General features: G+C 33.7%; 1 protein-coding gene across 2 annotated transcripts; it reads right to left on the bottom strand.

The window, feature by feature from the left end:
- Positions 1-62: 62 nt before the first annotated feature.
- On the bottom strand, positions 63-14,932 carry LOC124537005 (sialin). 2 transcript variants are annotated; one of them, XM_047113710.1, is made up of 11 exons: positions 14,583-14,932; positions 11,057-11,271; positions 8,147-8,237; positions 7,826-7,974; positions 3,508-3,655; positions 2,644-2,810; positions 2,150-2,299; positions 1,518-1,650; positions 1,030-1,185; positions 673-758; positions 63-518 (listed from the first exon to the last, which is right to left on the bottom strand). In XM_047113710.1, exons 1-11 carry the CDS (start codon positions 14,614-14,616, stop codon positions 348-350), a joined length of 1,500 nt encoding a protein of 499 aa, XP_046969666.1. In that variant the 5' UTR covers positions 14,617-14,932; the 3' UTR covers positions 63-347. The 2 variants fall into 2 exon arrangements, with proteins under 2 accessions (XP_046969666.1, XP_046969665.1); XM_047113709.1 differs by lacking the exon at positions 63-518 and having other exon boundaries at positions 649-758; positions 2,150-2,302.
- Positions 14,933-15,410: the final 478 nt, after the last annotated feature.

The following is a 15,410-nucleotide window of genomic DNA, read 5'->3' as shown; positions in this document are numbered from 1 at the left end:
TTTATAATCATGGAATAAAACATCAAAAACTTATTGGGATTTTTCAACTGTCTATATATATCTGTGTCCTTACTTTCTTGAAATTCTTACAAATAAACTATGTTCTTGTTTCCCTTAATGAATGAATGACCCGTACAAAAAGAAGAATCACAGTGAAATTAATATTTGTTAATCATATTTTACGAAACCAATATAACAAGTGCTGTTTCTTGTTATACATTTTGTTATCTATTATGCATTTACTTACAAAATTTTTAAGTTGAACTAAACCTTTCATCAATGTAACGATTGTATAAATTTAAGCATTGTTTTTAGCATTACATTAAAAAGTTTAGATTTCATCCATCTCAAACACTTTCTTCGTTTTTCAACGGTTTACCCTCCGGTTTTTCAGGAACTTCCGGCACTTTATTCCAAGACTGTTCTTCGCCTGAACCGAAAACTGTGTAGACAATAATTTCCACTGCGTACAAAGCAATCGTAACGAAGAAGATGATACGCCAAGCCGAAATGGTTTGCTGCAATTTAAGGAAAAACTCAATGATATAATCTATTTAAGAATATTTTAATAATTAAACAATATTAACAAAGGACAAAACGGATAAACCAATTGGGTTTAAGTTTCGTAATCCGGCTCGAAGGACCAAAAATTTATAGTAAAAATTAACTTACATTGCCGTGAGTTAAGACTCCTACGAAAATGGGTACGACGATACCAGGTATGGTTGCAACAGTGTTGGTTATAGCCATTAGTGTGCCTGAAAAAATAACACAGATTATAACATACCTTGACTGACATAATGTTTCGCTTCGTATGTAAATTTAAAGTGACTTTCTTGTATTGTATAACACACCGGACAATTTTTGTCAGTGTTGAAAAAATATGAGAACAGTTATATATTTTAGTAAATAAATAGAGTGCATAAATTAAAAACACTATCTTATAGTTCTAAGTCCAAACAACGATACAAAGTCTAGCGCTACTGACCATTGATTTGTCGATAGATACTTATGTAGGTAGTGACGTACCGGCGAAGTTGGGCGCGATGTCGATGTGGTTGGAGAGGAAACCGCAGAACATGCCGCCGATGGCCGTGACGCCGAGCGCCGTCAGCGCTACGGCCGCCGCGCGCGCGCAGCGCACGAAACTCAAGCCCAGCAGGCACGCCGCCGGCACCAGCGACGCTGCGCACACGCACGCTTTAGCGAGCCTGACACGCTGACCACAGCTTTTATTTCGTTATATTAGTGTCATGTATTAAACATTTTGTGCTCTCTAATGATTATAATCTATTTTTTTGTATAAAAATTTTTGTATATGATAATTTAATATCAGTATATTTTTAAAAAGTACAAAGATTTCTATGAAATCGAAAAATGATCATTTATATATAGCAAAAATAAAAATGGTCCTAATGTTTTACCTTGTGGAACACCTATAGTACGTATTACAAATCCAGAATACCATTACATTACCAGACAGTATACCATTAAAAGAAACAATTCCCACTTCTCACCGAACAATGTGCCTATCTTCCTAGCGGTGGTGGTAGTGATGATCCCCCTACTGCGTAGCCAGTCCAGGCCTCGACTCAGACCAATACTGAAGAACCAGAGCGAAAGGAAAGGCAGAGCTGTTGTCACCGCATTCTGAAATTTGTAAATTTCAACAAGTTATTAAGCTGGACTCTATTAGATTTTATTTGAATGATATTCACATCTCGACTAGAGTACAATTGCAGGGTAGCGGGAAATACATGATCTGCCGTTATACACAACGTAACAAAAATTTCGAATTTCTTACATGCGCCGTACCTCTAACATTTTACTAAACGTTTGTATATGTAATGGTTGTGTATATGTGTATTTAAAGCTACTGCCACACTGCTCAAAGTGTATCCATATAACATTGATTTTCTACTAAGCTGCGGAAGTTTGATACACTTGCTTTTTCGTCATTGGACGACGTGACCAAAATTTTACCAGGAATTTTTATTATGTAATCAGATAATATTTGATGATAATCCTCAACAGTGCTCAAGTCTTGTATTGGTTGAATAAGCAAAAAAAAAATTAAAGAACATTATAATTCATTTAAGATCTCAATCGATGCTAAGAACTGACCTGATGTAACAAAAAAAGGCAATACCTCAGTCATGTTGAACTTGAGTACTTGCTTCATGTAAAAGGGCAATTCGATCAGCAGCATGTACCAGCCCCAGTTCGAGCAAGCGTGCGCCACTAAAATAGCCAGGAAAGGCCCTGACGTGAACACTGCCTTCCACGGCACAGCCAGCTTCTGCTGAAAGAGATCAATCGTTTTATCGAAGTTTCCCTTCCCTTCAAACATTTTTGAGGTAAGTTCAAGTCGTTCAAGCCAAAATACTGCTTGCCTTTGGGAATTTGTTATGCATTATACGGGATCACTTCAGGCAGATTTTGCCGAGAAGAACTAGCACTCAACACTTAGTTTAGCTATGTTTTATACAATTAAAGCTAAAATAATTGAAGCAGTCAAATGTGACATGGTGCTTATACTACCAATGGACATTTACTCTGTAAAATATATTTTTTATATTAATATTTGTTGCTCACGTACAATTTACCAAAGCTTTTAGTTTGTGAAGTAATAACGGATCTTACTTTATGCTCCTGATCATTTGTCTTCCCGCCCAATGAGGTCACAATCATCTCCCTCTCCTCCACACTGATGAGAGGCTGCGACTGCGGCGAGTCCTGCACGAGCCACACCCACAACACGCACCACGCACACGACAACCCTCCCATCACGTAGAACACGCTCTCCCAGCCTACACAACGAGAACCAAAAAGAAGATAAAGACTTACATTCTACAATTACTTATTATAATATAGATTAGCATGTATCTTGACAGACGATTACGCGGTAAACTAAATTTTCAATAATTGTGCTTATAATTCATCTCGCACTCGGCGGTATACGAGAACACTGTGAGGAAACCTTGTGTCTAATTTCAATGAAATTCAAGTAGTAGCAGAAAGGAATATGCTCCAAACAGACTCCTTCAAGAAAGAGGGGGCTTAAGCTCAACCGTGAGACATTTACAATTGTTACTACTACATTGGTAGTAGACCAACTATTTCCATATCAATCCGTCATAGAACTGGTAAAGGAACTCGGAAGGTTTTAATGTTAACTGCAAATACTGCTTGGTGGTAGGGCTTTGTGCAAGCCCGTCTGGGTAGGTACCACCCACTCATCAGTTATTCTACCGCCAAATAACAGTACTTAGTATTGTTGTGTTCCGGTTTGAAGGGTGAGTGAGCCAGTGCAACTACAGGCACAAGGGACATAACATCTTAGTTCCCAAGGTTGGTGGCACATTGACGATGTAAGGAATAGTTAATATTTCTTACAGCGTTATTGTCTATGGGTTATGGTGACCACTTACCATCACGTGGCCCATATGCTCGTCTGCCAACCTATACCATAAAATTAAAAAAAAAAAATAAATAAATGACAATAACCGAGTGTCGCAGTCAGTACTCCAGCCATGAGCATGGAGATGACGGTGCCGAGCGAGGTGCCGGCGTACACCAGCGCGGCCATCACGCTGCGCTCGGCGGGCGGCGCCCACTTCGACAGCAGCACGTGCATCGCGGGGAAGGTCACACCCTGTGCAAACATTCTGTGGGTTAAGGACTTGGCAGGGTCTGTCTACAATATTATCTTAACACCCTTAAACAGGTAAAGAAGCAATTGAGTAATTATCACTTATTACTTACACAGGCATATTTAAACTTAATTCCTGTACATATAATATATAATCTATTTATTGATTCACAATTAGGATATTTCATAATTTTATTGTATTGAATAGCGAAAAAATTAAAGAATATTACGCTTTTTTGTCGCCTAATAATAATATGGCTAAAAACACAAAGTTTAAATTTCTTTTTTATTCAATTATGAGTATTAAGTTCTCAAGAGAATTTTATTTTAATGAATGGTTCGAAGGCATAATTATGGCATTATTCAGCGCAATATCAGCATGACATGACCTTTATTTAATTAAGTAGAGTTCGATCATTAATAAGCCTAATAAACGACAACAATATAAAATAATCATCCAGTACTAATACGCCAGCGAATAATGACACTAAAAGATATTTTCGGGAGACCGAAATCTTTACGATTACGAAAATACACAAAGCGATCACGTGCTACGAACGTGATGACTGGAAATATACTTTATATGTAATTATATATAGAACAATTTGGTGCCAATAAAATGTTAATTCGTTTTTTTGAATATACAATGTTGTTGTTAAACACATCGAATCATAAATTCGAAACATTAATGCAATTAGAAAAAAGATATAGATGTACCGTGGACGTGACATGACATAATATAAATGCACTTTTAATAAAAGAACGTTGAATTATTACTTACTTTCTTACAAGAGACAAAGAACGAGAGAGAAAAAGGTCCTCAAAGATGCAATCTTGATTTTACTATTTTCGAACTTCTTTATGACTCAATATAATGTAAGGCATTTATTCTGATATGTGAATAAAGCTAACACATCAGGATATCTTAAATAATGCCCAAAAATGCAGAATACCTAATGTGCAGAATAGGACACGGGGAAGATTTATATCCATTTAGGCTTCAAGACAGGCCAGGCTCGAATATGACCAAACAGTTGTCGAGTCCTTGTGACATATTATTTTGGACTGTTTACGTTTTAGACAGGCACGGACAGACGTGGAAATGTAAAAACCAAGAATTCTGTGAAATCAACCAAGTCCGAGATTCGCTGAATTTTTGAAGATATCAAGAACAGGATAGTTAAATGGCTAACAATGATTACTAATATACCCATATGGGATCCTCTTACTACTTATGACAAGAATGTATACATCGTTAGATTTATTAGAAAGCAAAAATTTTACACCTAATCTTGTAAAATTTAAAAAAAAAATTTAGCGCTTTACTCGTAGGATAATGTATCTGTAGAGGCCCTATGGTCTTCCAATATTAAATATGTTTAAAGGGTATTAACAAACAAACAAACAAGACAAGGGACTTAGTGCAATAATATTACAAATTTACAATTGTTAATTTACTACAATCAGAGAAAAAACTGGAGTAGGGGAAAGTGGGGGAAATACGAACACCTAAGGGAAAACTCAAATGAGACAGTGAAATATAATCACGTAGCTTCTTTAATTGTTTAATTATAAAGTTTAATAATCTATGCAACGAATTAACTAGACAACATTTATATTTTTTTAATAAAGTATGAAAATATGAATAAAAAACAAAACTCTTAGTGTTCGGCTTTCCCCGACATTAGTCGGGTAAATACGAACACCAAGTGGGGTAATTACGTAAGTAATTTACGTAACATTAATAACGACAGAGATCACATTTATAACCCGCCGATGTTGACTGCCCGTCGGTACAATGCTCGTGAGCCCATTGTCCACACACGTAACACATTATCCAGTCTTCGACCGGGGGATCTATATATTTTTCTTCACAAAAAATACAAAAGAAGTCTTCATTTCTCTCCTTTTCTCCTTTTTCTCTTGTATTTTGACTAGCGTAATTAAATTCTTTTATATTATTGAAATTTTTTAATATTCCTTTAATTTCTTTATTCAAAGGTTTCTTATCACTACGTTTCAGTCTTTTTATTTGAGATCCTTTATTTGTTTCTTTTTTTGGTTTTTCCTTGCTTTCTTCTGCTTTTGCTCTTTTTCTGTTTTCCTTTTCTTCTAACTGTTCTTTTATAGGTGTGCTCGTCAGAATAGTAGATTTTTTCTTCCTAATATTGCGTTTTGATACTTTTGGAGAAATCACAGGCAATTCAACAATTTCGGATAGATGAATTTCTTGTGTGCTTGTATTTTCGATTTGTGACTTAGTAAGACCTGCATCGGATGCCTGGACATTAAAATCTTCTATATTGTGAACTTGGGTTACTGCAGTCGTATCAGAATTAGGAACTTGTTGAACTTCAGTTTCTTGGTTATTTGAGAGTTGGGTATTCGTATCAATGTTTTGTGGTGGGTTTATTGTTGTCTGTGCGCTATTTTGGGATATGTTTGGATCGATTGGATCGAACTCAATGGGGCGCAAGGGATATATTCCTGCAGATCTGAATCCACTTGCTGCTTTTTGAAGGTTACTGCATCGATTAAAAGCATTCGTAAATAATTCTACTACATCGTATTGTGTGATGGGCTGTCCAAATCGATCCGCCATGTGATTTTCACATTCTTGATTGTATGCTGTCTTGATAGGGCCAAAATATGTCAAGTCCAAAGGTTGAAGTTTATGTGAGGTATGTGGTGGCAAAGTCAACATAATGATTCCATGTTCTCTGCATAGTGAATAAGCATCAAGACTTATGTGGCTTTCATGGTTATCCAATATGAGCAACACTGGATCTTCTTTTGAAGGCTTTGCATATGAAATGAAGTGGTGTAGCCAATCAACAAAAAGACTTTCATTTATCCATCCAGAGTCTGAAACAGCTCCAATCATGTTAGGGTTACTACCTTTTAGTAATAGTGGATTCATACGTTTTCTTTTAAAAATAAAAAATGGTGGAATGTATTGACCGGCTGCACTAAATGCACAAACCACTGTTGTTGTAGATCCCCTTTCGGCACTTGTTGCCTTACCAACTTGTTTCTGACCTCTTACTGCCACTATTTTCCGATTCTTCTGGACTGTTGATATACCTGTCTCATCAACGTTAAACATTTTATCAGGTTGAATATGATATTTCTCTTGTATGGCCTTCAAATGATCATAAAAAACTTGAACTTCAGTTTCATTGAATGCTGTGATACGATTCAGTGAAGTCGCCTCAGGTGTTCTCAGAGATAGGCTGGGATGTCTTTTCATGAAACTGTAATACCAGTCTTTCCCGCCTAGCTTTTTTACTCGGTCGAAATTATGGGGAAGTTTGTTTATCTCAGCATATTGGTACGCAATTTGGCGAATTTTTTTTATGGTTAGGCCGTAATAAAGTTTACTGCATTTTATTATATAATCCACGAGTTCAGCTTCTTGTTCGCCTGTGAATAAAGTTTTTCGACCAGCTATTGGCAATTTAATCACTGGCTTCTTTAGGTGATCAAAAATTGTAGTTTTTGGAACATTATAAGTTTGTGAAGCTTTGCTGATGCTAAGTTTATTGGTTTGAGCATCATTCACAGCCTTTTTGAGATCTTCTAGACTGTATTTCGTCACTGTTTTTCTTTTATAATTACGAGGCATCTGGAACAATAATACAAATTAGATTAACTGGGAATCAACAAAATGACGGGGCAATGACGAACGTTCGAGATTACCCCACATTGAGTGTTCGCCTTTACCCCGGCAAATCGAAAAAAATATATTGAGTTAAATATTTTAGGTTATTTTACTTTTGCCGATTACGTCATTGTTATTTTGCAGCTTATTATGTAAGTATTCCAGTAAATAAACGTTAAATAAATATTATTAGTAATAATCAAGTAATATCAAGTTGGATTTGCAAAAAAATTACATCAAAATCATGCAAAATATAACAAAATACATACCTTAATAAGTACGTGCGTCCGCGTCGCTCGGGTTGTTGACTGGCACTAGTGGTGGCGTGATGTTTGAGATAGCGACAAGTGAAATATGCCTATCTCTTTCTAACATATCACAATCGTTGCGTTCGGGTTTACCCCGCGTTCGCGTTTACCCCACACTCCCCTATGTCATTGTGTTAGCCTTTTTACTAACTTCATAGGAATTTCTGTTTAACCAATAAGAGTAATATTCGAATAAGTACTTACTCCACCAATCCCCTCGCCCACTCTCATGATGACCACCGCAATATAGTGTGCTTCAGCCATGACAGGAGTGAGCAGCGTGCATACTACATTGATGGTCACACTGAAGAACATCACCCATTTTGCAGAGAACAATTCCGCTATGCGACCTCCTGTTAAAAGCATATTTGTGTTTACAATAAATGGCATGTAACCAAGAATAAATATTCACTGCAGCAATTCAAATTTAATAGTTATAGGTTGAAATAAAGTAAGTGCTCTATTTGCGATTTGATAAATTATGTTCGGTAATACTAATTTTGTTTATTTTTAATCGGAACTCACCAGGAATTTGTGAAACGAAGTATCCCCAGAAATAGCAGCTGAGAACGATACCCTGGATTTCAGATGACCACAGAAAAGGGCCGTCCGCCTCCTAGAATCAATACAGATATTTTAAATATATTAGTGATCTAGACATATTTTACAAATTAGAACACTATTTATTGCACGTGAAAAAAAATATTATTTCTCGTAAACAACAAAATAGCAGTATGCTCACAGAGCTATAAATAAAACACCAAATAACAATGCAAATTATTGATTGGTACTTGTAAATGTATGAGCCAGTGAATTACAGGAACCAGTATGATGATGATCAGCATCATCATCTTCTTAAGCTATTATCGCCATAGAGGACATCAGAATTTAAAGAAGACTAACCAAATAAAGGACATACATTATAAGGCATAGTATGTAGTCACATAATCTTATAGATAATAAATCCGATGCGACTGGAAAGAGTACAGATATATGAACATGTTTTAAGTCCTTTCCATGACAAAGAAAAGTAAGCACTCCCAAGTTCTTTAAGCCAATTATAAAACATTCGCTCTTATTGAATACTATTGAAAAGTATTCGACATAAACAACAATATGGCTATGAGTTATGACCCAAAAGAATAAATCGGATTTGATTGAAATGGGTCAAATCATTGTACAAATTGACAATAACAAATCAAGTGCCAATATTTAAAATTTTATTTAAAATAAAGTCGCTCGCACACAATTCAAAAGCTGATACGTTTTGCTCAAGGAAAATGGTTTATTGAAGCGGTGTCTGTCATTTTCATAAATTCAACTTATTATTTATAATTTGTAAACTTCTAATCCCTTAGTATCAAGCCAATGGTAGTTCCGTGTCGTAGACAACTTTACGATCCGTAAGAAAAACTATTTGTCTCTTAAATACCGTAATCGGACGTACTACTGTTGAATGTTAAAAGTTCAAATTCTAACGACCTCCGTGGTTGAGTAGTGGGTACAGTGGTTTTGGGTGGGTACGCTATTCCGAGGTCCCGGGTTCGATTTCCGGCCGAAATGATGTAAAAAAAGTTCATTCATTCATTCACATTCCTCGCAATAAGAACGATATTCGAATTTAATTGAATCTCTGGAATCGTTCCAATAAATCAAAACGCCTTCAATCTATTTATAATTACTAGAAGTTTGTGATTCTCTATGTAAAGCTCTTTGTTTAGAACCCACTTTTGATTCGCCAATTTACTTGAATTGAATATGTATAAGTTGAATCCTATTTGAAGAAGGTTCACAAGGACAGACTTGTTTCTATACTTAATGCGAATATTAGGTATTAATTGGATGGAATCGGTTCAGTAACTTATTAATTAATTGGTTTTCCATTTTTTTCATTTTTAAAAATTTTTTTAAGACTCTTCATATACGATTGTCGCGAATTCGTTATGATTGGTATAAAAAGGAATCGCTATTTTCCTTGGTCGCTGATAACGACTTCACCAACATCATTTATGCTTTTTTTCAAATATCTGGTAGAAAATTCTTACGGATACAAAACTTTTGAAAGTAAATACCTAAAATTAATTTTCTATCCATAAAACGTTTAAATCGATGGCTATTTTATAAAATGTTTGCTCCATTCTTAACACTTTGGCTGCGGGGCCATTATTTTATTTTTTCCATTCCTGCGGTACGGGGTGTTTATGACCTCGTATGAAAAATATCATAATACGGGGATTATTAGACCGTAATGTTTAAAAAATGTGAAGTGATGCTGTGATGTTATCGAATGTTATTTCCTCAATGCGGTAGGTTGTCAAAGTGACCCCGTATTAAGTAGGTACATAGCATTCTGTTTTCAATGGGCATAAAAATATATTTATCACTTTTCTAACGTACAAATAGATATACGAGGCCTATTAGACCTCGCTCCGCTTTGATACGTGTTAAAAGTACAAAACTAGACAGCTATTCACGTACGGTAACCTAACACACTCGTGTACGTTATAAAACATTTACATAAACAGTTTTATTATCACGTGGCCAAAAATATAAACAGACGGTATGTCTGTCTGTCAATTCCAGGACAACAAATGAACGTAAATTTAAATATTTTATTGCTGTTCTTAATCCTATAAAAAGATTTACGTTTAAAGCGATCGCTCTTCGTTTGTTGATAGCATATTAAAATCCCGCACTTTAAACCTGGACTGTTTATAAATATTGTTGTTTTTTATAACTACAACGTTTCAAAAAACGAATGCCAAGTTTTTCCACTGTTTTTATTGTTATTATCTCTTATTATATAAGGCAATTTTTCATGACATATTTTTCTGTAAATTGACTTTTAGTCAAATAAACACCGATTTATAAAAATTAAATTTTTGACATATTCAATTTAATCCCATATTTTGTTGAAGTGATTTCAAGCTCTTTCCACACTTCTATCTACACGGTTAAAGTTACTTATGAAGCCGGCGTTTTTCCTTCCAATGGTATTCTTACATCTTTCTATCACAATTAAACTTGAAATGAAGTATTTATAGTCCTTTCCATCTCGGCTCAAATATATCAATGGATTTTGAGCCGAGATATAATTTGTAAAGAAATACCACAACAACAACAACAACAGCCTGTAAAATCCCACTGCCAGGGAGGTCTTTAGCCCAGGCTAAAGACCTCCTCTCCCTTTGAGGAGAAGGTTTTGGAACATATTCCACCACGCTGTTCCAATGCGGGTTGGTGGAATGCACATGTGGCAGAATTTCTATGAAATTTGTCACATGCAGGTTTCCTCACGATGTTTTCCTTCGCCGCTGAGCCCGAGATGAATTATAAAGACAAATTAAGCACATGAATCAGCGGTGCTTGCCTGTGTTTGAACCCGCAATCATCGGTTAAGATGCACGCGTTCTAACCACAATACAAACATATTACCTTCGCACTGGTCGAATTACCCGTAGCGTCACATTGCACGTCTTCTGCCGGTGCGGTAAAGTTGTCCTCGTCCTGCAAATTGTGTACCGATGCCTTTATCGCGGTGTGGTTCAGCATGCCCACCATGGCGACTGACAAGTTGACCTTCAACCCGTAGACAATCGCCATGCCGATGGAACCGAGAATCGCTAGGACGTACCGCGCCGGTACTATTCCTGGAAATAATATAATTATAGATGATAAAAAAGCGTGGAGTTAATACCTGTTGACTTCCAAGCAGGATAATTTAATTTAAATAATTGTATTTAATTAACGTGACTTTGAATTTTTTAAATGTTAAAAAAGAGTAACTACTGAGTTCTTGCTGGATCTTCTCGGTAGAATCTACTTTCCGAACCGGTGGTAGTTTCACTTAATTGTAAAATGACAATGACGATTCAAAAGTGCTTGTAAAAGCCTACTTGAATTAAGTTTAAGAATAGAAAAATTTTCGTAATTTTTTGCAGATTGACACACATACTATACACAAATGCTGTAAAGATTATATTTGTATCTACATGTTTTACTAAATTGCTATGTATCCAAAAGATACTTTTTATTAATTAAAACTAAATCATACGTATTTGTATCCTATAAATATGTTAGGACGAACTCTGCCTACATACCAAGTTTCATTCGAATCCGTTTAATAGTTTTGGTACCATTGACTAAAAAGGTACTGTAGTAACATTTTGTTTATTTCTATAAAACATCCCAGATATTTTTTTAAGCTTTTGGATGCACCGATTTCGATGTTAGATTGAGTACGAATATTACGTTTTTAAACATAATAATAACCTTTTTTAATCGCTTCGAAGTCGAAATGTAATATTGAAAACGAGACAATCCATCATGATATTTTTATATATTTAATGTAGATTCTTTGACAGAGAATATTAAGATTGTATTATATTACTACATAATAGATGTAAGAAAGTAACTCTGTCTCTGGCTAGTAAAAGTGGTTGATTTTATAAGATCATAAATCCATATTAAAGTGGAAACTATGTGATTGACCCAACTGTATGGACTACGTCAGAATAGAACTGGTTTTTCTACAACGGTCATTAAAAAAGTATAAGACAGTTTGTTACAAATCCAAGGGTTAGTTGAAATATGAGTGGAATGTTGTATAATTTAGAGATTAGTTAAAAACCTGTTGTTAAAACAAAAAGCTTCTTCAAAAATTGTAAAAATAAATCTTAACCTCTTATTCTTCTATACACTAGAAAATTAATAGAAATATCATCTTACTTTGTGATAATTTTGATAACATAGTTTAATTTTATCTATTTTACGTGCAAATATTAATTGTAGAATGAATTAATACCCCGAACAAGAAAATAAAATATAGAACTTAAGGGGCAACGATCGTTGCCTACCTCTGTTTTGCTAAAAACTACAAATTTAACTTCCGTCATTATTAATGATTTGTCTTAACTTTCGTAATTAAATTGAATTAAATCGATACAGAAAAAAAAACTCACATGTGTATGTATTTTTAAAACGTTAATATAGGTAATAGTTATGACTTATTAATAGGATGGTATAAATGACAGTATTTTATTTTCCTTATTTACTGAGCAACTGGTACGATATTTATGTACAATTATATTGCAGAGTAAATGTTTCATTTATCTCTTAAGAAAACAATCAGATCGTTTATTCTCACGAGGTATATAATTATTCAATTTTATTGTAAACACATGGTATAGTCCATACTATGTATAATGCAGGTAATCTCCGTAACTAATCTACTTAATTAAATTTTTTTATTAGTAAAGCTACCTTATCTTGAAAGCATAAATGATATACCATTTTTTTACTAATAAATAACACCAATGCGAAACTGGGGCGGATTAAATAAAAAATGCAAAAAAATTGTTAACTTAACCAAATGAATCGAATTCAAATCCAGACTCTCGGCTAGTGAAATTGATATTATTTAATTGTGTATAAATATAAAGGAAACTCGTGGGTCAATTTGGTATAACACATGTAAAATCTACAGGCACAAAAAGTTTCAAAAAAATTTTTTACTGACGAAAATCTATTTTCTTTTTGGTGCTGAAATATCAATAAAAAGGAGCCAATGCCACTTATGCCTAAAACAGCTTTTTTTCTACCGTATCGCTCAGAAATTTTCGAAATCTCGAATTCTAACATTATTTTTATTAATACAATTTCATCCTTATTGATGTTGAAGAAAAAATTATATAAATATTTATAACATATTTTCAACAAGTTTATACAATTTGTTTGTTGTTTGTAAGATATGTACGAATAATAAATAATTATGTGTAGACATGTCATGATAATATGTAATGCATTTATAAATAATGACTAGTGTGTTGTAAGTGAGGAAAGAATGAAAAATACTCAAGATTTATCCTACATCTAGACAGAGTCGGATTTTAAGGTCTGGAGGCCCTCGGGCAACAAAGCAGTGGGGGCCCTAGACAAACAGAAGCGTGAACAACCTAATAATTATATTATCATGAATTAATTACTTTTTTTTATTTCAATCAGTAAGCTATGATTTATTTAATAGTATCGGTAACTTTTAAAATATTAAATAATAACATTATTATATTTATATTTGTTAACTTGCTGAAAACTGTGGCCCTCACTAATGTGGAGGCCCCAGGGCAGTTGCCCCGGTTGCCCTCCCCTAAATACGGCCCTGCATCTAGAGTATTTAAAATTATCTTTAACTAATAAAAAAATGGAAATAAATGAGTGTTATTTAGTAGATAAATAATTATTATATTTAACAAATAACTTTGTTCATTTCTTTAATTTTATTAAAGTTTCTAACTTTCTCCAGCTGTCTGCTTGAGAAAGTTATGAACTATAATATGTGTTTTATAGGGATAGGGAAACATATATGTGAAAAAAACGCATAGTTATACTTATTTTTTTATGATGAAATGCGTCATCTAAATAAATTCTAATTAAAAAGGCTTTAGCTTCTGACTTCCGAAATGGCATCATCGTTTCAGTTACATGTTGCATGTATACAAACGATTATTACATTCAAACTAGAAATAATAATTACATATGATACCTTTTTATCATGAAAACCTTTTTATTTAATGAATTAATAATAACGAATTATATAACAAAAATAAACTTTATCATATATTCTTATGATTTCATTCATTTATAAGAATATTCTCTACATTGCAGATAAAATAAAAAAGGGGTTTACACTTGTTATTAATTATCTACTATGATTATTATTTTTTAAATATTTGTTAACTGTAATAAGTATTTCTATTCAAATTCAAATGGATGTCACGTAAACAAATACACATTGGGTATAAGTGATCCTTAATGTGTTGCCGATTTATTATGAATTAGTTTTAGTGGTAACCGATAGAAATGAATTTACATTTTAAACTAATATAAACCATATAAAAAAATATAATTTCATCATTATTTATTTACACAATATAATAAAATAAATAATACACAAATTACTTACGGCCTAAAATATTCCCCTTTGCCGGCACATCCATTTTAAGTAATTAAAACTAAAGTTAACTTAAGATAATCAACTAAATCGACTGAAACAAAACACGCGTATGACTCCGTTGGAGTAAGTCTCACGTATAAAGTATGACTGTGATGTTAAAGAATTATCCCGTACAAGTAAGACGCAACGTTATGAAATCCTTTTTCCACTCTACTCTGTTTACTTTTATACTATAAGTGTGACCGGTGCAAGTGATACGTGCGGACAAGCATGCACCCAAATTATTTTATGATGTTCATGTGATTCGTTGCCCCCGTTTGAGCTTTCGCGCTCTTTCAAGGTGACCTTCAAAGCTGACAGGATCGATGATGCTTATTGTGAAAGATCCTTTCCGTAATTTTTTTACAGAAGCGTTAGGTATATATTTATCCTAACTTAATTAAATCAATAGTAAGATATATTAAAATCATAATTAATATTGGTACTTTAGTGAAGAAATTATAAATGTAGTAGAAATTCGCTAAACCATGACATCTTTTGACTATCGTAGTCAGCTTTCCGCCAAAACTACGAAACGCCTATGTCTAGAAAGCTTTCTCTATTCAGACCATTATTTAAAAATGAACATATATAATTCAGGCTCATGTCAAGAGATGGCGCTAAAATATCAATTACTTTTTTTAAAAATAAAAGGTACAAATTTTCTTTAAAACCCTTTAAAATTAAAATTATAATGTATGTTAAACTATTAAAAACTTAACTTAACTAAATTATTTAACGTAGTATAGTATACTACGTTAAATAATAAAATCTAGTTCTTAATTATTAATTGTTATA

The sequence above is a fragment of the Vanessa cardui genome, chromosome 17 (genome assembly GCF_905220365.1).
Source record: "Vanessa cardui chromosome 17, ilVanCard2.1, whole genome shotgun sequence".
NCBI lineage: Eukaryota > Metazoa > Arthropoda > Insecta > Lepidoptera > Nymphalidae > Vanessa > Vanessa cardui.
This window is presented reverse-complemented; position numbering and strand designations above follow the sequence as displayed.

Coding starts and splice junctions, on each gene's coding strand:
- LOC124537005 (XM_047113710.1), bottom strand. CDS start 14,616: ATGGATGTGCCGGCAAAGGGGAATATTTTAGGCC. Junction 8,238..11,056: donor GTAATTCGACCAGTGCGAAG/GTAATATGTTTG, acceptor TATTGATTCTAG/GAGGCGGACGGCCCTTTTCT. Junction 519..672: donor GAGTCTTAACTCACGGCAAT/GTAAGTTAATTT, acceptor CTTAAATTGCAG/CAAACCATTTCGGCTTGGCG.